The sequence below is a fragment of the Thalia democratica genome, chromosome 1 (assembly GCF_965202585.1).
Source record: "Thalia democratica chromosome 1, ktThaDemo2.hap1.1, whole genome shotgun sequence".
NCBI classification, from domain to species: domain Eukaryota; kingdom Metazoa; phylum Chordata; class Thaliacea; order Salpida; family Salpidae; genus Thalia; species Thalia democratica.
The window spans coordinates 58,254,412-58,279,411 of NC_139165.1; the positions used below are offsets into that span (position 1 = coordinate 58,254,412).

General features: G+C 24.5%; 1 protein-coding gene across 7 annotated transcripts in view; it reads right to left on the bottom strand.

Moving 5' to 3' along the window:
* Nucleotides 1-8,591: 8,591 nt before the first annotated feature.
* Nucleotides 8,592-25,000, bottom strand: part of LOC145849114 (nesprin-1-like) — a 159,589-nt gene continuing 143,180 nt past the window's right edge. For 4 of the 7 annotated variants that reach the window (XM_082954201.1, XM_082954200.1, XM_082954198.1 and 1 more), the window contains 19 exons: nucleotides 24,753-24,871; nucleotides 24,371-24,578; nucleotides 23,962-24,189; nucleotides 23,770-23,868; nucleotides 22,950-23,046; nucleotides 22,364-22,569; nucleotides 21,984-22,126; nucleotides 20,835-21,024; nucleotides 20,410-20,603; nucleotides 20,136-20,244; nucleotides 19,012-19,199; nucleotides 18,774-18,912; nucleotides 18,406-18,576; nucleotides 18,084-18,236; nucleotides 13,886-14,077; nucleotides 12,997-13,143; nucleotides 12,636-12,797; nucleotides 12,362-12,513; nucleotides 8,592-9,111 (listed from right to left, as the gene is read on the bottom strand). In XM_082954201.1, coding sequence (XP_082810327.1) covers nucleotides 8,940-9,111; nucleotides 12,362-12,513; nucleotides 12,636-12,797; nucleotides 12,997-13,143; nucleotides 13,886-14,077; nucleotides 18,084-18,236; nucleotides 18,406-18,576; nucleotides 18,774-18,912; nucleotides 19,012-19,199; nucleotides 20,136-20,244; nucleotides 20,410-20,603; nucleotides 20,835-21,024; nucleotides 21,984-22,126; nucleotides 22,364-22,569; nucleotides 22,950-23,046; nucleotides 23,770-23,868; nucleotides 23,962-24,189; nucleotides 24,371-24,578; nucleotides 24,753-24,871 — 3,069 coding nt within the window. In that variant the 3' untranslated portion in view covers nucleotides 8,592-8,939. Of the gene's footprint in view, nucleotides 9,112-12,361; nucleotides 12,514-12,635; nucleotides 12,798-12,996; nucleotides 13,144-13,885; nucleotides 14,078-18,083; nucleotides 18,237-18,405; nucleotides 18,577-18,773; nucleotides 18,913-19,011; nucleotides 19,200-20,135; nucleotides 20,245-20,409; nucleotides 20,604-20,834; nucleotides 21,025-21,983; nucleotides 22,127-22,363; nucleotides 22,570-22,949; nucleotides 23,047-23,769; nucleotides 23,869-23,961; nucleotides 24,190-24,370; nucleotides 24,579-24,752; nucleotides 24,872-25,000 lie in introns of those variants that run through there. The other 3 variants (XM_082954202.1, XM_082954203.1, XM_082954204.1) reach the window with 3 other exon arrangements.

Consider the following 25,000-nt stretch of genomic DNA (forward strand, 5'->3'; position numbering starts at 1 on the left):
TGTCGTTTTTGTAATGTACTTTTTGATTTAATTTAAAGTAAAATTTTTACAATCTTAAATGGTTTTATTTTTAAAATTTTGTCTTAAAAAGAACTTAAAATCAGCAAAGTATAACATAATTCTAATATAACCTTTTAAACAGGTTTTTACACTTATTTTTTTATTATATAATTATTTTCAACTTGACATTTAAAAATCATTGTATATAATAGAGATCGGCAAACTGCGGCAAGCATAGGTAAATCCACGAACCGTGAACACGCTTATTTTTTGAATGGAATACGGCCCGCAAAAATAAAGTTTGCAGCCTGCGAGCATGTGAATGTGACTGACGAGCATGTAGATATTGCTCGTTGAACAATACTATATTATAAGTTGTTTTTTTTTTTGGTTAATTGCTTTAATTAGTTTAATTTCGTTTTAAGTCCCTGTGTAACATTACAAAACCATAAAAAAATTCACTGTTAAGGCTTAGTATGAGAAAAAGGCAGACTAGCATTTTAGCAGTGTTTTTTTCAGTTTTGATAATAACTTTTTTCTCACACTAGAAACTGGTGAACTAAAACAAAGTTTTATTACTACTCGGATTCAGTAAGTTATTTATGTAATACTTATTGAATAAGTAGACAAAATGCATTTTTTTCCATTGTGTATAAAAGTAATTGACATAAATTAACTAAAATTGTAACAAAATGTATATTTTTACTGTTCAAAATATAGGTTTAATTGTTTGCTAACAAAAGATCCTAGTGAAGTAACTTCACTGAAATATAAATAAAAACAAATTATACAGTAATCTTCCTTTATTCTACCAACATATGTTTCTGTGTGTTAACGAATCAACACACTTCAACTGGGTTCTGTAAAAAATAATTTCTGTAATGAGAGAATAGAAGCATAGAATAAAGTAGGTGTATACATGTTTTTATTAAAATAAGATATTTTCTACAGATAATAGTTATTAATAGGTAAAATACTTAATATTAAATCCGACTGTTATAAAACTATATAATATTTGTGATTATTAAGTCTAAAATAATAAATTATTAGTTGTAATGAATGTATTTTTCATTAATTAACAACAATAAAATTTGAATCAGTTATCTTTCCCATTAACGTGAGTTGTTTGTTTATATTATGATATGTTGTTTTGTTGTGTAATTTAACTTACTTTACTTATTTTAGACTTAATAATCACAAATATTATATAGTTTTATAACAGTCCGATTTAATATTAAGTATTTTACCTATTAATAACTGTTATCTGTAGAAAATATCTTATTATAATAAAAACATGTATACACCTACTTTATTCAATGCTTCTATTCCCTCATTACAGAAATTATTTTTTACAGAACCCAGTTGAAGTGTGTTGATTCGTTGACACACAGAAACATATGTTGGTAGAATAAAGGAAGATTACTATATAATTTGTTTTTATTTTTAAATTACTTATCTTAAATTAGCAATATTACCTGATAAGTTTAGTTTATGTACGTTAAAGAAACATTTTCAAAACTAATTGACCTCTAAATGAAGTTAAAGAGTTTTTTTTCCTGTATATTGTTTATGGAACGATAGAAAAAGCAATCAAAATATTTTGTCTTAGGGCCTGGTGCACGAAAACACCTATCGGTTATTGAGTCGCACATCACTTGGAAACCTTTTAACGTCTTGTCCAGGACAGATATAAACAAAAGTAATTTTATCTAATGGTATAACTGTTACTCTAGTAAAGATTACGGTTTATGTCTTAGAAGTTTTTTTTTTTGAAATTTCTTCTTTGTCGGTAAAAACTATGCATTTATGAATATTATAAAATTAAAAAGATTAATACTATACATATTACCACAGATGTTTTTGTGTCAAAACTTTATTCCGACTAACGCCGTTTCACTGCTCTCAAATAAATTTTAGAACAGATCTACGGAGTCTATAAAATGTTAACACACATTAGAAAAAAAGCATGTATAATTATGTATTCTGTTTATGTGAGTAGTAACTATAAACGAACTTTATGGTTTAAAAACAAAGTTTGAAATAAAAACATAAAAATATAAAATTGTCTACAAAAATACAAGTTTAATAAAAGCACACACTAACCTCAAAAAAGCTCTAAGAATAGGCAAGTTTTTAAAAATGAAAGTTAAATTAAGTTGTGCAGAAATGTGACGTCATAATAAATTTAACAAATTAATCAATAATTTATGCAGCTTAAAAACATGAAGTATTAAATTTGGAAGTGTTTGTGATTGTAAATGTGAATGTTGTGAAATAAATAAGTGCATAAGTAGACAGCGTTATTTAAAGTAGAATCGTCAGTTGTGGGGACAAATGTTCGATAAATCTTGCCACTTGTTCAGAAGTAGGTCTTTATCTTCTGCTGCAATTACTGCTTTTTCTGTATTGCAAGTTGGGAAAATTCTACTTACTCCGTTGGATGCATGTATAATCTTTGAAACAATACTCCACTCCATGTTTGGCCTTTTACCGTACCTGTGAAAAAAGCTCCAGACATAATCCAGGATACAGTAATTAACTAAAACTGTAACAAAATGTATATTTTTATCTTTTCTTTATCTATTGCTTTTATTAGATTTGTATTTTTTGTAGACAATTTTATATTTTTATGTTTTTATTCCAAACTTTGTTTTTAAATCATAAAGTTCGTTTATAGTTACTACTCACATAAACACTATACATAAACATACATGCTTTTTTTCTAATGTGTGTTAATATTTTATAGACCACGTAGATCTGTTCTTAAATTTATTTGAGTGAAGTGAAACGCTGTTAGTCGGAATAAAGTTTTGACACAAAAACATTTGTGGTATATATTCCGATAAACTTAGCTTATCAGGATCTCCAGGATTTAACGCCTTTTAACGTTACATCTTGTTATACATATTATAAAGTTATCTAGACTAAAATATTAAAATACGGATCCGATCCAATCATAACTTTAAAAAACATCCGGATCCACTTTATAGGAAAGACTTTGCTTTCTACGATCAGGTTTTTTCAGTTTTATATTTAGATTATTGTGTTTATATTTGTAAACTTTCATTACAAAAATTTTTACTGCTTTTTAGCGCTTTTTAAACTACGAAGAAATCACTTAAAATGTTTGTTTCAACAGTTTCAAAATTAGTTATATAAAGTACTTATTTTGAAGAAGAATGGGCACATAAAATGAAAACAATTATATATATTAGTAAAAACAGTTAACGCATAGTGTTAATAGTGTTATTGAAATTAACAAATATGAAATTTTGTAAAAAAAACTACTGATTCTAAATAAACATAAATGTTTTTACTTTTTAAATTAATAGTTTTAAAATTTAGTTTAGCCAAAGCATACCACATTTCGTTAACAAATATATAATTTTTTTATTTTTTATTACCTATTCACCAATAATAGATTTTAAGAAAGTGAACCAGAAAACTATTGATGACATGTTTTAAAAAAGCATCGTTTCTTGTTGTGTATTAGAGGTATACTCACTGTTGTAGTATAGAGAAAAATTAAAACTAGTCAAGCTAAACGGGCTGCTGAAAATTATAGTCATTGCAACCATTTGTAACATACAGGTATATACATCCACAAGAGTTAGAAATGTTATTTTAGTTAATTTAAGGTTTCTTGCAACAAACAAGACTGTTTTACTGACCTTATAATTGAATTCTAGTTATAAAATTAAACGTTTTACTCCACGTTCAGAAAAAAACAAGTAAAGCCACTCACGAAAGCGAGCAACAAGGTTCAGTTGATCAAGAGACTGAAAAATAAATTAAGGTTTTTTGCTTAATAAACGATTTAAATAAGCTGAAGTCTTATATTGATGGAACTTAGACAAGAAAAGATACCAACGTTTTGCCAGCTTTGCAAGGAAATATCTTTCGGCATTATTATCTTCTGTTTATTCTAAAAGGTTATCTTCTGAAGCTGTTAACTTGTAAAAGCAAAAGCGAAATCTGCTGCTTCCATCGAGAGCGCTATCTTGTATTTAAAGTAAAGTTACGCTTAAAACTGGCTTTTAGTTTTGGCTGCGTAGCAGCTAACTTTAAGTCATTGCGGCTTTTCGCTGCACTTAATTGTGAATGGTTTCAATCTTGTTATTCGCTTTTAGATCACTTTATGAGTTTTGTTAAAACGAAAACTTAGTTTTCAGCTTCTTTGATTCATGTATTTTAGTCTTTTAAAAGAATTGATAATTCGGTTTATTAGTTTTATGTTTTACAGTATTCTATCATCTTTTCGTTCCGCAATTTCATTGTAAATACATTCATCATCACAGACTCGAATTACGTTTAACATTAGTATAACTAACCTATTTATTAAACCTTTAGTAAATAGTAAGTAAGTCATATTAGTCTATTTATCAACTAAAGTTTAAGCGTTAGCTTGGGGACATCTATTATATAAGTTAATGCGCACGTTGTGTTATAAAGCAGACCCCTAACATTGTATAAGTAGAGCATTCCGGTTAGCGACAAAGTTTACTGTTAAGATTATCATAAAAAAATTAATTAAATTTTATTATTTCTTAAGCATTTTAACATTTAATTTTATTATTCTACATCGTACAAGGTACAAAGTTCAAGTTCAATCGTAAAAAGAACTTGAAATCATGTTTTAAAATTTAAATTGAGATTTTGTTTATTTTTGTCTTTTTTGTATAACACTTTTTTTCTTAGTTATCAGAATAAAATAGTTTAACAACAACATTGTGTTTATTTTTAGCGGCATATAAACATTAAATATTTTTTTATTAAACTAGTGTTGTTATAATAATAAACTTTTATAAGTTTGTCTTCTAATAACACTACATAAAATCCTTATTAGTGCATCCGGTAGATCACTACTAGAATTATACTTTCATTTTATCTTATTTTAACCAAATTTTTGAATTGAAAAGTCTTGGTTAAAAGATCTCTACAATAACTTGTTTTTTATGTAACTTGTTTTGTAAACTTTTTATTTAAGCTTTGTACCATTTTTTTTTTCAAAATACTCATTAGTTATAGAAAAAATCTTTGGTTTGTTTTTTTAATAAAATTTGTCTTATTTTAGTTTACCGTCCTGGATAAGACATTAAACAGTATCCATGGAGTATGACTGGATATCCGAAGGATAATTACCAAAGTAATTACGTATAAAATTAAAAGGCAACATCTGCTCTACATATCATTTTTATTTAAAAAACATAAAAGTAAGATAATTATTACTTTTTAAACAAATTTTTGATATCCATATCAAAATTGAAAAGGATATTATATAAATACTATACCCTTACAGTTGTTTTTAGATATTACTTCAGTTTACTTTTCATTGTTTCATATTTATTACAATAAATATAAAAAATTAATTTTTCAATGATATAACTAACTTATAAAGTAAAATTTCAAAAATACTTGAAAAAATATTCAAATTTCAATGTTTTAAGCTAACATTACTTATTTTTCAGTCAAATTATAAATTTTTGTTTTCAGTATAAGCTTATTGTGTACTTTTTTTTTCCTTGCAGATTCGTATTGGTTTAGACTTTTAGAGCATGCTACGTCCCTGCTTGCAAAAAACGTTTCAAAAATTTTTAGAAGTAGGATTCTAATTATTATAAGAAACATAATTTTCTTCCATGTTTATCTTTTCAACTATGCATTGCGTTCTTAAAAAGTGCTCATTTAGTGTTTTTAAAACTTTGTTTAAGCTTTCTTTTAGTTGAACACTAGGCGTCTGTTCAGCGATTTCTTGAGCTGATGAATCCAAAATGACAAGCTTAACATAAATAACATCCATTTCCTGTAAATTTAACAATGAACTTATTTAAATTCGAATTTATATTTTGATAATGTTTGACTTTTTTAGTACATGAAATAATAAAAAAATAGAAGTTTAGTTATTTAAAAAATATTTGTTGCAATAAACCTTTTGAACTTCAGGACTAATTTTGTCGGCTGTGGATATTTTTCTTTCGATTTCAGATAAAAGTTTTGAAATTTCGATTAACTCAGATTGATAATCATTACGTATATAACATGCATATTCAAGCGCCTATATTTGAGTACATGTTTAGATTATAGAATATAATTTATCAAATATATAAGTTTATTATAATTTTTTAAAACGTTAGTTGTTAATTATGTTTTACAATAAATGACCGAAACGAATAAGCTCATTAGAATATAGTTACAACTGAAAAGCAAGTAGTATACTTACGGATTAATAAAGGAAAAGTTATGGGTACAGAAAAGGATAAAATAATGACTGCGTCATAGATAAAAACAATAATTATATATTCTCAACAAAACGCTAATGAGATATTTTATTTTCACAAACTAAAAAAAATGAAGATTAAATGCATACTACAGCAAGTTAGATAACAACTAAAAATGTTAAAGAATTAATTGGCTTAGAATGAGCGATATGATAACTTATAAGCACATATTTAAACCTCAAAACAACGAACCGGATACATTTTACTTAAATGTTTAACCTAAAATTAGACTAAAAATTGCTACACTCAAAATGCTTCACCTGACTTTGGCGACTGCAACTGCGCAAAATATACGTAAAGCGTTGGTTTATACACATTCTAAAAAATGCATTTCTGTATTGTTAGAAACTGTTTATTTTAAAAGTATTTTAATTGTGAAAACTTCAAAGCGTTGGTTATTTGTTTAAGTATATTTAGCTTAGTTGACATCTTTTAAATATAAAAAACTTAAACAATGTCGCGGCACAACAACAGCTGTAAAACTATTCATTTATTGTTTTACCTATTTGTACTACAGACAAAAATAATTAGTCTTGACAAATTATGTACTTTAAATAAAAATAGATATGATAAATATATAATTATTTCAAAACAATGTGCTTTAATTTTCGGTATAGAATTAATGATGTTACCTTTTCTTTTTCTTTTAAAGTTTTATTGAGTGACGCCATTGCTACCCTAATTCTTCCAATCATAGAAGAAAGCTCAATTGGAAGCAATGAAGTTTTTCTGAGATATTTTAGATGTTGATCTTCTGAAATCTTGTTGAAATGAGTTTCTTTACATGAAACTTCTGTCTTTAACTGTGATATAAAACGTTAAAAATGTATACTTTATTAGCTATACGTTAGATATTTAACTTTTTTTGATAAAAAAAGTGAGTTTGCTAAATTTTGTTATAACATTTAACTTTTAAAATTTAACTTTTAAAACATATGTTAGAGTTTTCTAAACTTTTAAAACCTTATTTAATTCGAATATTTTATCCTGAACACTTATGATATCTGCGGATATTCCCGACTGCATCAATCTGTCTGCACGAAGCGTTAAATCATTTATCCATTGAAGCATATCAGAAAGTTCTCTTTTTAGCTTACCACGCGACTTTGTTTCACTATTTATTGAATTTATTTTCTTTTCCGTCATAGATGATAATCTTTATTAGAAGATAGTATTTAATAAAATATAGCATAAGAAATTATTAGTAGTTTAACAACACTTATTTTTTTAATTAAGGTATATTTTATGTATACATTAATACAACAAGGACAAAAAATAAGTTTATAACAATACTTTAAAAAAACAATTGGCACATTTTCGGCCATTTTATTTATTCAGTCTACTAATATAAGCCTGATCCTAAAATAATTTTTCACACAGCAAGGGTCAGAAAATTAATTATGTATTTAAAACTTACTCTTACGTTAATTATTTTCTACAAATTGCTGTTTGTTTTGTTGTATTTGAAACTTTACTTTTAGATTTTTTTTTTGTTCTTTATTTGCAATCTTTCAAAATATGGTGAGTTAGATATTAAGAAAATAACTTATGTGGTTGTACATAAAAAATTTCAAAAAAAAGTTATACTTGAATAAACTCATATATTAATACTTTATTACCTTATATTTTAGTAAAAATTTGTAGAGGTAAAACTTTTTATTATTACTAAAGAAAATTGTATGGCTTAGAAGTAGTACAAATATTTGTTTACTAAAACTCTCACTAATTTTTTTTTGCCTGAGACAGTTTATTTTTATTTGCTAACGCAGTCGTTTCAAGCTAAGATTAGTACAATATTTAAAATTTCATACACCAAAGGTTGTTACTTTTATTTTTGGTTTACGAATTGAACTATCATGTGTTAAATTTTATAATGATTGAAAAAAAATATTTTGTTTTTTGTGACATAATAATAGTATAGTTTTCATTACTTTAGTTGGTCTGGTATCCATTTTTGTGAAAATAGTTTTATTTATAATTTTGTAAACTAATATAATAAAACTAATCAAAAAATTTACAGTTTCTTAAATAGTCCTCTTTTTAATAAAGTTTCTTTTAATGCAAGTAAAACACATGTATATAATATACAACTTAATTAAAAAAAAAAATTAAGAAATTATTTAAAATTTTTTCTATAGTAGCCAGCTTTTCTTTTACATTAAACAAATTTGTTATATTTATAAAAAAAAAGTAGTGTCTTACCTTAAAGTTATTAAATATAATATAAAAATAACTTAGTTTAGTGATAATTTCGTATGTGTAACTTTTTTTCTATATATTTTGTATATATAGTGTTTTAAACACTTATTTTTGTTACAGAACGTTCTTTTATTCATTTTTGAAAGTAAAACTACAAACATTAAAAACAATCTACAAAGTTTAGAGAATTTTTAAAACATCGACGAAAAGTTCTACGCAAATCTACTAAGTTTTACTGCTGTTAAAAATATTTATATATAGTTTTCAGAAGTTAAACTTAGTAAGATTGTACTAAAAGCAAACTTGAGTTTTCTGTTTTTGTATATGAGCATAAAACAAAATCAATTTCCAAACAATACTTTGTATAAGTTTAAGATATTTAGCATGTTGTTTAAAAGTTAAAAACAAAATAGAAATCTAAAGCTCTAGAAAGTTTTTTTTTTCAGTAAATTAAGAAATCATTTACTCGTTACATTTATCTTTTATTAATTCAGTCTTATTTTTTCTATGCTGTTTGTTTTCTTTTAAAGATTTTGCACTAAGTTCTGTAGTTATTGTGTCACTAATTTCCTGCACACTTGTAATTCTTTTTCTGAACTTCGAAATAGATTGGTTGATATCTTCAAGAGTTTTCCTACAAGTTAATGTTACAATTTTTTTTTTAAATTCTATACTTAAATAAAAAAACTAGGCTGTGAAATTATAATTTATAATTGAAAATCTATTTTAGCTTTAAAATAATAACTTATTTAAAAGAACATATCATTTCGGTTGTAATTTAAACTCGTTATTTTCTTAACATTTGTAAGACTTTAGGAGATTTTTGGAGAGACTTCAAAGTGTTGCAAAAATTTGTAGGACTGCTTCGTATGGGAACGGGTAAAATATGCACGAAGACACTTTTGCGCGAAGGGACACTTTTGCACGAAGATATTTTTGCACGAAGTTTCACTTTTGCACAAAAGGTTACTTTTGCACAAAGGGTCATTTTTGCACGAGAGTATTAAAAAAATGAAAAAAAGAAAAAACTAAAAGATAAACTAATTAAAAAACAAAAAGAGAAACAATTTATAAAGATTGTATATATTTTATGATAACATTTACAGCAAATTTTCTTTGTTTAAATGTTATAACATTTTCTCGAAAATTCTTAACAAAAAGTATGTCTCTGTACCTACTTTTAAATTGTACATAACTGGTATAAAACAACGAAAGTAATATTTTCAAACTAATAAATTATAATTTAGTTTTTAGTTTTATAGTTTTTCTCTTACTTTAATATAACTGTATTCAAACTCATACTTTTTTATTAAAATAATTTTATATAAAATAATAAAGTTTTTAAACTCGCATATAACCGTTATAAAAGTTTAGTTTTAAATACTCTCTAGTTCTATTTTAAAATCACATACTCATTTATAAACAAATATGTTGTAATAGTAACTTAATTTCGCTTTTAAAAAAACCTGTTAAGATAACATTAAATGTAAATACAATATAATATTTCACTTAAATATTGGTAAGTTTTTAATTGAAATATATTAATAAAATTTACTTGCTAAACTCTAAAGTTTGTATTTATTTGAATTTATTCATACGTCATAATTTAAAGTTATTTTTTAAGCTGTTCACTAAACAAAGTTTTTTTTCAAAATTCATTTAACATTTATCACTTTAGTATGAAACTCGTATAGTTTTGAGAAGCTTAGTGTAATAAAATATAAAACAAAATGAATAATCTATTTTACCAATTAAAAATAGATTTTTCTTAAATAACAAAGTTATCTAACTTTGTAGTAGAAGTTAACTAGTTTGTCCTAATGTTCATATATTACAGCTTAATATTGTGACGTAATTATAAGATATTTTTTTCAATGATTAGTAACCAAGTAAAAATAAAACAATTAGAATTAAAACTTCCTTAATTTCATGTAAGTAGTTAATATCATGAATTTTTATTTAATTTTTTAATTTTACTTTAATTTATTTAATTTAGACTTAATAAATACAAATACTATATAGTTTTATAACAGTCCGATTTAATTACGTATTTTATCTATTATTTACCATTAACCTATAAAAATCTAAAGCATTTATTTTTTTTAATAGACCCATGTGTACACCTACATTACCTAATACTCTTTCCTTAGAGTATTTATTTTTTTACAGAGCTCCGTTGAAGTGTGTTAATCTGATAATACACAGAAACATGTGTTACTGTAATAAAATAAGGGTACTGTATAATTTAATTATTTTACATTCCAGAGAAATTGTTTTGCTACGATCTCTTCTTAAAAACGCTTAAATCATATTTTTGAATAGTTAAAGACTAAGAGCTTTAAAGAAAAAAAAATAACCTCGATTTATTTCTAAGAAAAGTTAAAACTAAGTAAACCTTGTCAAAATGTTGTAAGTTAAAGCTATTAAAAAGAATTGTGTAACGTTATCCTTGTAAATATATAAATAATTATAAACTCGTCAAAAGCGGGTAATTCCATAAATAAGCTTGTTTTTTTATTTAAAAGTATTTTTACTTATCGATCATTTTCTCATATTAAATAGCATTGCGTGCAGTTACTTTAAGATGTACTTCACACGCTCATATTCAGTTATAAATATGTTGTGTTATCAGGCACTAGTAATTAAACATTTTTTGGAACACTCTTTATATTTATTCTAGTGTTTAGTGAATTGTATAATGTTAGTCATCTAGACTCAACTACAGACATAGGTAGCGGTCTTTTTTAAATATTGAAAGTAATGGTATAAGTTTAAATCAGAAAATAACGTAAGTCTACATTATCTATTTATGGCAATTTAATTAAAAATAGGACTTATCAAGCAACCAAATTTAAGCACTTAGTAATTGTATATTTATTATTTATTTAAATATATTACGTTATTATTCATATATCTCGTTGAAAATTTAATACAATAACAATTTTCAACGCTTTATAGAAAAAATTAAGTGGTAAAAAGACTCTTTTAACCGTTACTAATATCATTTTGATCTATAAATGAAGTTAAATATAATTTTAACACAGTCAAAAATTACAAATAACAAAAGTTAAAAATCTTTAAAAAAATAAAAAAAAGTTCCTAAACCTGCTTAAAAAGTTCCTAAATCAATTGCTTAACTTCGCATGTTGAAACCAAAGTAGATGCAAAAACTAAGCAACAGAATTAAACTAATGTACCTACATAAATAAACCTTAAATAAACAGAATTGGAAAACTAAACAGAGTTTTATAGCATGCGAAGTTATGTAGCAGAACACTGTAATGTACATTAAGATACATGCTTAACAAATAATTTCTAATAGACTTTATTAATAAACGACTTCATAAAAATTATAAAATAAATTTTTTGTAATAGAACAGAACAAACAAGACTAAGAACGATTTGTTGTCAATAAACTTATATTTAAGGCTAGATTCTTAAATGTGGGTTAGCAAAAATTGTTTTTTATACGGCCATAAGAAATCAAGCTACATTAAGGCTTTCGAAATGTTTTAGCCGTATTTTAAAGTTGCTTTATACCATTTTAAATCAATTTTTTTAATTTATGAGTCAAGTTTATATATATTATTTTAACAAAAATACAACGTTGCTGGCTAAAAATTTTTAACACGTAACATTGGAGGACATTAAATTTTTGATTAGCATAAGCCTAAATTTAAAATTACTTTGAGCTACTTTATATAAAAATTAAACTAGATAGTCTAAAGTATTGATATATAAAATGAAACAATAGTATAATTTAAAAAACAATAAAAAATAGGTCACGAAAAGTTTTATGATACATTTAATTCTAACATTTTAATAAAAAAAATAATAGAAATTTAAAAACTTACGACTATAAATAAATCAATAATAAAGCATACTTTTGGTTACTAAGCTGAATGGAAGTCATTTTTTCGAATGATTCATTTGGAATTAAGCTGTAAAAATCGTTAAGTTCTTTGTCTGCTTTACCTATGACTTTGTCATAGGCTTTCCAGTCCGATGAGTAGCGGTTCAATAAGAACTGTAGTTCCTGAAAAGTAAGATATGTGTTAAGAAAAAAAAAATAATTAAACAACCATCTAATGAACAACAGACTTTTATAAGATCAAGATTTTGAAAGGTTATATATAGTAAAGTAAACTAAATATTAACATTAGTACGAGATTTTATTTTTGAGAAACTTTGGTTCAGAATATCGATTGATCGAGAAAATTCTAATTTATTTTGTGTGTTATTTTCAGTATGAAAAACCATTGAGTTTTCTTTCAAAGATTCAATGCTAGAATAAAGTTGATCAACAGCTTTCAAGACTGTCTGTTATTAAAACATTGGCTACTATCATAACTCATTTAAGTATTTGTTTAATTAGTTTGGAAATGCTGCTAAAACTATTAGTAAAGTATTTATTAACACATTAGTATTTTTATTGAATAATTTAAATAAAAATATTTTAATGAAATTTAATTTAAAACTTATTTTGAAATTTTAAATTACGGTTAGAAATAAACATTACTTTAAAGGTATGTAATTTTTTAGTAGCTTCAACATATGATGATGGCATTTGGTAATCAAAAGTTTGCAACATTTGATCAGTTTCAATAGCTTGGGAATTTACACGACTTACATTCGTTTTAAATTTTTTCCAGCCAGCAGCTGACATCTAAATAAAAATTGATTTTAGGCTAGATTCTAACATATATCAAAAAAGACAGTTTTAGAACTGAAAAACGATAATTAATAAGTTATCTCCACTGTATAAGCATATAAGTTTAACTAGTTTAATTAAAAAAGTACGTGCTTTAAGAAAAAGAGAGTGAGACTAAAACGTATAAAAGCCAAAAACTAATGATATATATAGCAAAAAGCGTAGTTGCCAATATTTTTGGCTTATTTCTCCCATATGACTATAAAATATATATGTCATTTGGCATTTTTAACTATTTTGGCAGCTATGATCAAATAAGACAAACTTATTAGATCATAAAAAAAAACTTTTAAAACATTATTTTTGCACAGTCTAGAATTATTTCTTAGAAATAGTTCTTATCGTTTTCTCTACTCATTTTTTTAGCAGATTTGAGTAAAGTTCGCGTAAAATAAGTTTTGCAACTTTTTATTTTATCCCATTTAGTAGAGTACTCTTTGGAAGTTTTATTATCATGTTTATTTTTATGCTTTAGTCTTTGAGATGTATCATATTCAAAAAATATTTTCATAGCTATTTAAAACATTAAAAACTGAAAAGGCTGAATTATATAGGTAAGAAAAACTAAAATAAAAATGATTTTAGCATCCATATATTCATTATTCACCCTTTCCTTTGCAGATTTAAGAATATAATTTTAAAATAGAAATGGTTAATTATTAGTTAGTGTATAATTAATTTCTTTTGAAGTCGTAACCTTAAGTTTTTGGTATAGCTTTTTTTCTGTCTCAACTAATAACAAAATTCGGTTTTTTAATGAAAGAACTTGTTGAATCATTGTGTCTCGTGAAGTCTTTGTCAAGTTTCCACCTATTCCGCACAATTTATCGCGAGACTTCTCAAGCTCGATTATGATTGATAAAAACTCTGATTCAGAAGAGAACAATACCTTTTAAACAGTTAGTTATTTATAAAACCTTTAAATTCAATTGATTGTTCAATTGTTGTTAGAACTCTGATGTGTAAGTTAGCTGTTACAAGTTTTTTTAAGAATAAAATTTAAAAACTATTAAAAGAGCTATACCACACCTATAAAAGTCTAAAATTAAAGCTTATTTCCTAAAGAAACATTTTATTTTCAAAAATTTATTTTTAAAACAATAGTATAACTTTATAAAACTATTTTGTTAAATTTTAGTAAAAATCGTGTCAATTGATTTATTTCATAACTTATTCTCAAAGTAATTTCTTATAAATTTCTAGTTATAAAACTGCTATATTCATGAAGTTTTGCCAAACAAACATGCATAAAAATACAAATGTAAAACTACAACTATGATAAATAACTAATGTCAGTTAATAAACAATACAACAGTTTTAAAATCAAATTTAACAATCAATATTAGTAAAAAATAAAGTTTTAGGTTCTAAACTTTTATAAAGCTATAGTTTTCTAAATGTCAAACGAGATCATCAGTTGAATAAAATCTGTAAAAATTTCTATAATAAAATGCAAGAAGACATTAGGCTAAACTTGAAATAAAATAAAAAATAAAAAAACTAAAACAAAAAACTAAATAAAAAACTAAATAAAACTTATAGTTAAAGTTATTAAACTATAAGTTTTATTTACATTCTTATTTAGTTATTTGTTTTAGTTTTTAATTTTTTTATTTCAAGTTTAAGCCTAAAGTCTTTTTGCATGTTATTGTAGAAATTTTTACTGATTTTATTCAACTTATGATCTCGTTTGACTAGGTTCAAGCGAATGAAACATTGTTTTGGTGATAAATTAAAAATTTTGAGCTGATCATTCTCCTTTTAATTAAGTTGAGAACTTTGATTGTTATCTTTAAAGTGTTTTGTACACAAGTTTTCTAAATGTTTTAAATTTATCGGAAAATATATATTGAAAACTAGTTATAGCACCTTATAAAACATTTTAAACATACAATGACCATAAGATCTTAAATTTTACAAAATTTACACTGTATAATAGGAAGTTACGGAACTAATTTAAGATTATTTAGATGTAAATGAAAGATGTACTGATTCGAAAAGCGTGAACAGTTTTAAAAAAAAAAAATTTAAAAAAATTAAACCTAAATAGTTAATAAGTCTACTGTTAAAAAGACAAAATTTTGTTAGGATAAAAATTTTTAAACCTAATCTATTATGTACTAAAGTTGAAAGAAATTTAGTTCTAAAATTATTTCTTTAAAATCTATAGTTTTACATTTATATACCATATCAACTTTTTAAGAATTTAGTCGTGGTATTAATAAAACTCATAGAAATATAAAAATATAATTTTAATAACTTAAAAATTTTTTTTAAAGTAAATATTTTATAAATAAATAAAGTATTAATTGAATTTTCTGTTAAAGATGATGTTTAAAAAATTTAGTACTTATTTATTATAGGGTATTCAACAAAAACTCTTATATAGCTGTTGTTACTTGTATATATATTTCTTTAGAAAGAAAAAACAATATAAATCTAAAAAAAACAATACTTTTAATTAAAGTAGATAACTTGCAATAATTACAAAAACTAGTAATTCATTGTTTATCTAAAATAGCTTAATAAGTGACGATCATTGTTTAACTTCAAAGCTCATTTTTGCATACTCAAGTTGTCATGTGTAATTAATTTGATAATTATAAGTTATTATATACACGTCACTACAAATGATAGTGAATGTAAATTTACTAAAATCTTAAAAGTTATACTACTAAACTTAATTTAAATTTATAACTGTTATAAGGTATATCAAGCTTCCTTTAAAATAATTATAATGATAACTATACATATATTCAGAGTAGTACTTATCAAATTTATGACAATGCTAAAAGTATATAATCGTTATTTTATTATACTTTAGTGTATAATTGTACATTGGTAATTCAGTTTATCATAACTGTTAGATAGCAAGTTTGAAGTGTAATAATAGATAAAATTTGATTAAAAATATGTATAAAAGATTGGTAGATGTATCCTTCTACATGGGTCTTAAGTTTGGCATAAGCGACAAATTTACAGATTTTTCAATTTTACATAGCTAACCTTAACATATCATATTACTGTTTATTGAATGACAAAAAAAAAAAAAAGCTCTCAAAACGTCAGGTCAAAAGATCTGGTGTAAAAAGGAACTTTTCGGTTATCGAGTCGTAAATCACTTAGTTACAGTTTAACGACATTGTCCAGGACATGAATCTGAGACCCATAACTTTTAACACCATAGGCACGCTTTGTATATTGTAATTTTTAAAGTAAACATTGGAGCCTATATTTTTCATTTTTTGACACTGTGATATTAAACCTAAGACATCTTTATATTTCAATTGGAAACTTAGATTTGATGTTAAATTTAAAAAAAAATATCTGTAGCTTTAAATGAAATTCTTTAATTTTTAAGTTGAGCAAAGTTTTATTAGCTTAATTGAACCTACAAAAATATCGGCGAAAGTCAGCAGAGCAGAAGCATGTACTTTCGTATACCGTGAGACAAGCTAAAGTTTAACATAAGGGTTGATCATACCAATTCGATCATCAAACAACAAGCGTTTGGTAGACTAAAACCGGTCTCAGTCTACCGAACGCTTGTGGTCTGATGATCGAATTGGTATGATCAACCCTCATCCTAATTGTAGTGATAAAAGAGTAATATTAATATTAGATTAACAAATTAACCAAAACATCGTAATTATAGTTGTTATTTCCTAGATTTTAGTCAACTATCCTAAATTTTTATCTCATATACTTTATAACTTTGTCATAGGGGTTTGTTTATACTTTTTTCGTAGGATAACCCAATTTTTTGTTCAGTAGAGTATTTTCTGTAGCAGCTTTTAAAAACAAATTCGTAAGAAAGCTACATAACTTTCTTAAATTTCTCAATACTTTAAACATTAAAAAAAAAACAGTAAAACGGAATGCAAAATTTTAATAAGTAAACCTGTTCTTTAATTTTTAGAGAAATTATTAATTATAAACCTAAATCATGTTATTATTGACAATATGAAAGTTTGCTTTGTAAATTTAGCATGTATAACGAAAACTTTAAAACAAAGAACTAATCAAAAAGTAATTAACTTGTCATAATATTACAAAAACGTATTAAAAGATATGTAAGTAAACTACTTAGTCAAATAGTTTGAGTTAAAATAATTTAGCTAAACATTAAATTTAAATGTAAAATGTATTATACATTTGAAAAAAAACCTAGTAGCAGATTTAAAGTTTATTTTACATTATAACATAAGTTGTAATATAATTTATAACATAAGTTTTAAAAGAATTGCAAAACTACCGATTTTTAAATGTTGTAAAAATAAAACAGAATGGGAATCGGTCAATGGCTTCGTATTAAAAAAGAACACCCTTGGAGGATTTTAATTATTCAAAAATAGTTTTGTAGGACACTTTTGCTTGGCTAACTAAGATTTAAAAATTTTATTTTAAATGTAATCGCTTCGTAATTATATAATTTTTATACACTTTACTTTTTTTCTACAAAAAACCTTAAAAACTTCGCAAAAAGAAAGAAGTTTACTTGATAGCAAAATTTAACAGATAGATAAGAACTTTAGTAAATTGTTTAAAAAATAACCTTACTCAATCGGATTTTTATCATATTTAGTCAATTTTTTTTTAGGGTCATCCAGGAAACAAGAAACCAGTCAAAAGGCGCCTGCTTTGGTTTTAATAGATTTTTTAGACATAGATCTACAGTAATTATTCTAAGAGCACTTAACTCTATAACTATAACCCTTTAAACTATATCTAATAAAAAAGCCTATCGATTAAAAATATTTTGTACAAAAGAGAAGGCAATTAAAAACAAAAAATCCGTGTAATACGTTTTACATTAGACAAAAGTAATAAAACTATAGGTTTAAGTAGGCTTTATTTTTTTTTTTTGTTTAGCTATTTATAAATAAAGAAGAAACCTTATTTCTTAAAAGATATTGCTCATAATTTTTAGGTTCTAAGTCAGATTGCAAGATTTGTATCTCTGCTCGATGAGATGCTAATTTTTCTTCAGTGTTTTGGAGAAGTTTTTGAAAATCATGACGCATCTCAAACAAAGTATTCAAGCACCTCTACAAGTTTAGAACTTCTTAATTGCACAGTTAAAAGTTAAAGCTAATTTGTTTTTAAGTTCATTCGAGCTTTAAATATTTATATTTTAATATTGAAAACGTGTTGAAAAAAAAGGAAAGTTATAATCTTTTTTTTTAAATGGAATATTTTACTAAAATATGGTTAAACCTCCTTTTTTTGAATTGTTTCTTTTATTGAACAGTCAATATTGTTTAGCTGATCAAGCTGCATTTTAAAATACTTTGATAATTCTTGATCATCACTAGATAAACACAACATGTGCCTTTTTGCAAGTGCTTGTAGCACCCTTAATCTTGACTCAACTTCTTCTTTAACTATCTATTTTAAGCAATTTGCATTTTTAATCAAGCAAAGGTAAAAAAAAATTAAAAACACTAATATTAAAACAGACTTAAAATAGTTAGTACTGATGTTATAACAAAATTTGAAACAAATGAAATTATAATTAGTTTAAATACTTTGAATATTATCTTTTTTTAGAAATTTAATTATAAAAAAATATAAGGTTTGCATACGTAAAGTTTTTTAGTTTCTTGTTGAATTGATTCAGGATTTAATTTCATAGGGACGAGACACGAAATTACAGTATTAGTGTCGTTTAGCCATTCCAAGCCTTTTACAAGCTCATCTTCAAATTTTTTACGTGAAACTAATCTTTAAAAAAATAAAGATAAAAAATAGTTATAAAGCTTAGTAAATGCTAAGTTGTTATTTGTCATAAATAATATTAACGAATTTTCAAAAAAAAAAAACTTCTTTTCTATTTCTCTTTGTTCATTTGTTGATAGTGTTTGTAATTGGTCCAGAATACTTCTAAAAGTTTTTATTTTATTTTTGATCAAAAACTTATCGGATAAGTCCATTTCTTTGCATAAATTTTCAGACAGTTCAGAGATACTTCGAAGTTCTACCAGACAGCTAGTAAGCATGGCTTGTATAACCTAACAGTTTTATTTACATTTAAAACAAAAGAAACTAGTCAAAAAGTTTATTTTGCACTGTATAGTCACCTATCGCGAATCTACGCACTTGTTTAGTTACGCACTCTCGTTTAGTTACGCATTTAATAATTCTCAAAAATTACCAAAACATTATAATCTGAGAATCATTAATATTGTAAATCTTTTGTATGTCATAAATAAGCAACATGCACTTATTTTAAATTTAATTTTTTTAAATATAGAAGAGGCTAAATTTCTAATATAATTGAGACATATGCATTTCTAGTTTGTTCCTTCCATAAGGAACCTATTGTGTTTTATGGCTCACTTTAGGTATCTAAGAAACCCTCTATACCTTTAAATAAAACAAGGTATAATGTTAAATTCTTCACAATATGTTTAGCTTAAAAATTCGTTTAAATTAATAAGTCTCTTATTTTTAGCTATTTTTTTCCTTGCCCACCTAAGATTAGACTTTTCTTGCATAATATTTCTCCAATACCATTCAACACAAGTTTAGTTTTAAATTGGAAGGAACAAAGTAAAAAAATTTTTGTAAAGGCATAAGTAATTTTTATAAATCCTTTTAACATATACTTACAACTGAAGTGAAAATTATTTTTTTAAACAAAAAAGTGGAAAAGTCACCTATCTAATAAAATTGTATCTAATAAATTTCATTATATGAAAATAGTCAATATAGTAGGTATATTTTCTACTTCTCTTTCGGGTACGTTATTTCGTTTAATACGCACTTTTTTGTTGTGGACACAGTTTGCGTAGAATCGCGAGAGATGACTGTACTAGTATTTTTTAATTATTTAAATATACTTGTTTTTAAGTTATTTCGTAGAAATGTTGTTACATATATTATAAATATTGTATAAAATTAGAAAAAATATCTAAAAAGTATTTGCATAAAAAAAAACTACTCACTTGTAATTTTTTTAGTTTGTCTTTTGCTTTTGTAAGTTTATTTTCAATATCCAATTCATTTTTTATGCAATGTATTTTCTCTTTTAAACCTTCTGTCCGTAGTTCAAAACTATTCAAATTTAGATGGTTAAGTCAATAAAACTGATTTTCCTACGTACTAAAAATAAATTATGCAACTTTTTTTTTCTTCAAGTGTTACGTAGAACATATATTGGTTTAAATAAAATTATGTTTACAGAAAAAAAAGTAAAGAGTATTTTTAATGTTTAAAAACCTCTCTCTTTGTGAAACCAATTGTTGAAACTTGTTGATAATCATTTTACTACTCAACACTATTTTTTGATATATTGCTGTCGTTTTCAGCATTTTTTCTGGTTGCCATAACTGTCCAGAGGCTCGAAGTTCGTCTCGCATATGTTCCACCTCCTCAACTTCTTTATTTTGTGCAATAACTACTTCATTAATTTTCTAAATATATTTTTAATGCTTAGTTATGCAACATTTTAGTTTATTACAACAGTAATTATTAGTCATCTCATTAAAAAAGGTCATAAATTGTCTAATATGATAGGTACATATAGTTTTTGTATAAAATAAAATTCTAAACAATTAAGTTCGATTTAAAACAATTAGGTCTTTTTTTATTTTTTCCATTAAACTTTCATGGTATACAACACAAAATAAAACAAATAAACTGACCAGCGCTTTTTGCAACAAACTTAAAGCTTTCACTGCAGTTTGTCCTGTTTTACTTTTATCCAATTCATTTAAGAGTTGCTGACTTTCAGCTAAGTGCTTACTTAGCTTACGTAAAGCTTCTTTATAAAGACTTTGAGATGAAATCATACCCGAGATTGTTTTTGATTTTTCGTTAGATGAGTCGATTACTCTGTAATTTAAACTTATTTTTACAGTTCAATAAACAGTAAAGCTGATACTTTTAAAAAATAAGTTTTTCTTATATAAAGCAGTTATGATTACTTAATCTTCTATGTACAATTAAGCAGTTTCACAATTGCAAACTTTTAGCACTCATGTTTTTGTTTTGAGCATTTGAGTTTTTTAACATAATATTATTACTCTGAAGTTGCACATTCGTAACTCATTGCAATTCTTTCACACAAAGTTTAAAGCAGAAATCAAAATTCTTTTATATCATTGTACTGTAATACCAACAAAATTTTTGCAAAAGTTTTAATAAGTATTTTGTAATAATCATTTATTTTAAAATTTCGAGCTTATTATTATTTTTTTACAAGATTTAAAAGTAGTTTTAAATCCTAACAATTTTTTTGCATCCAAATGGCTAAACATAAAAATAAACAATTAGTAAAAATACTTAATTCAAACTTGTATTACTTGAACAGCTAAATCTTTTTTCATATTCAAAAAAATAAAAATTAAACATTTAAAATATGTGATTTTCAGTTAGGCGCTATAATTTATTAAAGTTAACCAAATCTTACAAAATGTATATCAGTAAACGATTAAAGCAATTTTACAATAAAATATGAACAAGGTTTTTATCAAATAACCACACCCATTTGGTAGTAAATAAAATAGCACATTTAGTTTCTTAAAATCTAAATAATATAATTATTAGTAATAAATGTTGTTTTTATCAACCTCTGAAAATGTTTACAGGTTGCGTTAATTACTATTTAATAAATTTTGAAACATAATCATATAATGTCAGCTAACGCTAAGTTTTAAACTGCATAGTTATTAAAATTAATAACAAATTTAAACTTTACTTACAAAACCTTTCATGTCTGATTAATTTAAACGTACACTTATTTTCTAAAGATGTAGAAATAAGTCAAGAAATAATTAAACAAGCTAGCTTACTGGATAAATTGTTCTTGAATTTTCTTTATTTTTTCCTCAAGTAAAACTCTTTCATTTTCTTGAACCTCTTTAGCTATTTTTTTAAACTGTAATTGTAATTTAGAAATAATCTTTTTATAGTTTTCGCCTTCTTTTATAACATTCTGTTAAATTTTATAGTTCGTTATAACAAATCAAAATAACAGTAAATTAAATAAATTATAATCAAGTTGTAGACTCAATAAAGCAATACAAATTTTTAATTAAATAACTATTTATGTATATAATTAAACAAGCTGTAAAAATTTAGAATTTCAAATGTGTATTCTCAGAACTAAAAATAATTTGACAAAGCTAAGTAAAATAATAAAACTAATAAACTAAAAATAAATTCAAATCACGTTGTATTTAAGTAAATTTTCTTTAAGCTGTTTATTGTCAGAAACTGGGTTTATTTGCGGAAAAGTAACAATTTCTGCCTGCTTTAACCACAAAACAACCCTTTCAACATCTCCTTGAAACATTTCACGAGATGCCAGTAAGTCTTGATATTCTGTAAGTCTTTTGTTCCACAGATTATCAACATCATTATACTTGCTTAAGATACCTATTAAGTTAGAACGTTACAATAAAACTTTACAACTCTTAAATGTGCAAAAATGTTTTTGTTTAGTAAATTTAGGTGTTTAACATTAGTAGTAAATTTTTTTTAAAAGGTTTATAAGTTTATCAGTAAATGTTTTTATAAAAGACTTCACATATTTACTAAAAAACTTTGTATACTTAAAAAAAACTTTTTTTTTTTATTGAAAAAAAAAATTAACTTTATTACCCTTTTTATAAAATCTATGTACTATAGAAGTTTAAAGAAGTTTATTCAATCTGAAAACAAATGTACTTTTAATTGTTTAGGTTAAATTTATACAATGGTGGTTTATTAAAGCTTGAAGAAAGTACTTATTAATTTAAAAATATATAGAAACATACTTTTTTGAATTTCTTTTTTTGATTGATAAACTTCAATTTCTGATTTAGTAACTTTTTGAACTGTAACTTTATGGCGTAACATTTCCTTATGAAGTGCCTAAAAATAAACTACAGCGTTTCCGTATTCTAATGCCTTAATTTATTCGAGTTTAATTAATCTTTGTTTTTTTCTAAAGACTTTTTAAGTAGGCATTTAAAATACAAGTGAGTTGGAATTAAAACTATTTATACGATAATTATTTTTGTTTATTTAGGACAAAAAGAAACACTCAAAATATTTGGTCCTAGGAACTGGTGCACGAAAAAACCTTTCGGTTATCAAATTGCACACCACTTAGATATCTTTTAAAGTGTTGTCCAGGACAAAAACACATGTAAATGTTCTTAATTTTCAACGATTACTAAAGTTCATTTAAAAATTTATGTTGTACAACTTGTTATTAGTTTAAAAGTACATGTTCATAGTTAAGATCTAAAAATAATATTTTATTTACTTAAAAATGAAAAGACCTTAATAACAAGACGATTTTTAAAGTTGTGTTATTGTTTCAATTGTGTAATTATTTTTAAGCATATAAAGACTAAAACAAAATAATTAAAACTAACTATGATTAAAAAAAAAAGTTACAAGTTGTTTTCACATATGTGCAAACTGAAACTAAGTGCTAAAATATAAATGACTTAAACAATTAACTATTAACATTTCTTTAATGCGAAGTCTATTTTGTTCAATTATCCTTGTTACATTGCCAATGTTAATTAATAAAAAATGTCAACTAACTATAAAATGTTACTTTTTTCTTAATTTATATTTACTCACTTTGTGATCTTGCAAAAGTTTTGCAACATCGTAAGGATGGTATGGCTTTTTTATTGTTTTGCTTAAGTTTGTATTTACGCAGTCTAACCAACACATAGTCTGTATTATAAAAAGTATTTTTTTTTACAACAAGTTTTAGTATATTAAGTAATTCTTACTTTTGAATAGTGTTATTTAGTTTTAAAACATTACTTGTTGTGACATATCCAATAAATTTTTTCGTTTTGCAATCGTAAGACCTATTTTTTTTGACTTTTCATTGCACTTTTTAAAACAATTTTGGAATAAAACTCGTATTTTCTCGACCTCATTCTTAATATTTTCACGCTCTATTGAACTAATTTGAAAAGTGAGGCTTTGATTTAGTGAAGTTACGACAGAAAAATATTCTTTTTGTTCCTGCAGCTTTTTACATAGTGTCTAAAAAAACAAAGTAAATAAAAAGCAAAATCAAACCTAGTTATTGTTTTTATTTGATTAGTTTAAAACAACTGAACAAATAAAATAAAACTGCTTCAATGAGTACCATTAAGTTATTTTTAGTGATATGTATTTCTTTTTCAGAACATGTTTAAGTTGTTTATGTTTAGACTTGTTTTACCTGGTACTTATTTTTTATATTGTTTAAATCTTCAACGCTTTGCGTCATGTGATTTTTTTTTTCAACAGTTTTGTCAAAGTCTTCAAGGTATAATATGAAATTATTTAACTGCTTCTTAAAATCTTCAACTTCCATAACAGTTTCTTTTAAGAATTTTAACATCGCCTTAACTTTTTGTTCTGCTTCAACCCACTTCTGGCTCATATTTCTATTGTATATTAAAATGTAAAACTATTTAGCATTTTGTTGTCTAATTTTTACCTAAAATTTGTTTTAACACGGTAGTTTTTTGTTTTTACATTAAATTTAATTTTTATCTGCACCTCATTACTTTTTTTTTTCCTTTTAATTTTATATGAAAAAATTATTAATTGAAATTAACCTAACGTGATTTTCGATAGTTTGAGACTCTTTTGCAATCATACATGGAGTCATTTCTTCTACATGTTCACATAGCTTTTCAATTTTATGTTTGTCGGCATTCATTTTGCATTTCAAAGTCTAAAAATGTTCTTAATTATAGAATTAGATTAAACTACCTAAAATAACTACAACCATTTTTAAAGTCTTTTGTAAATTTATTTGTGAATTAATAACATTTAGTTCTAATGTTACAAGTGATTATGCTAC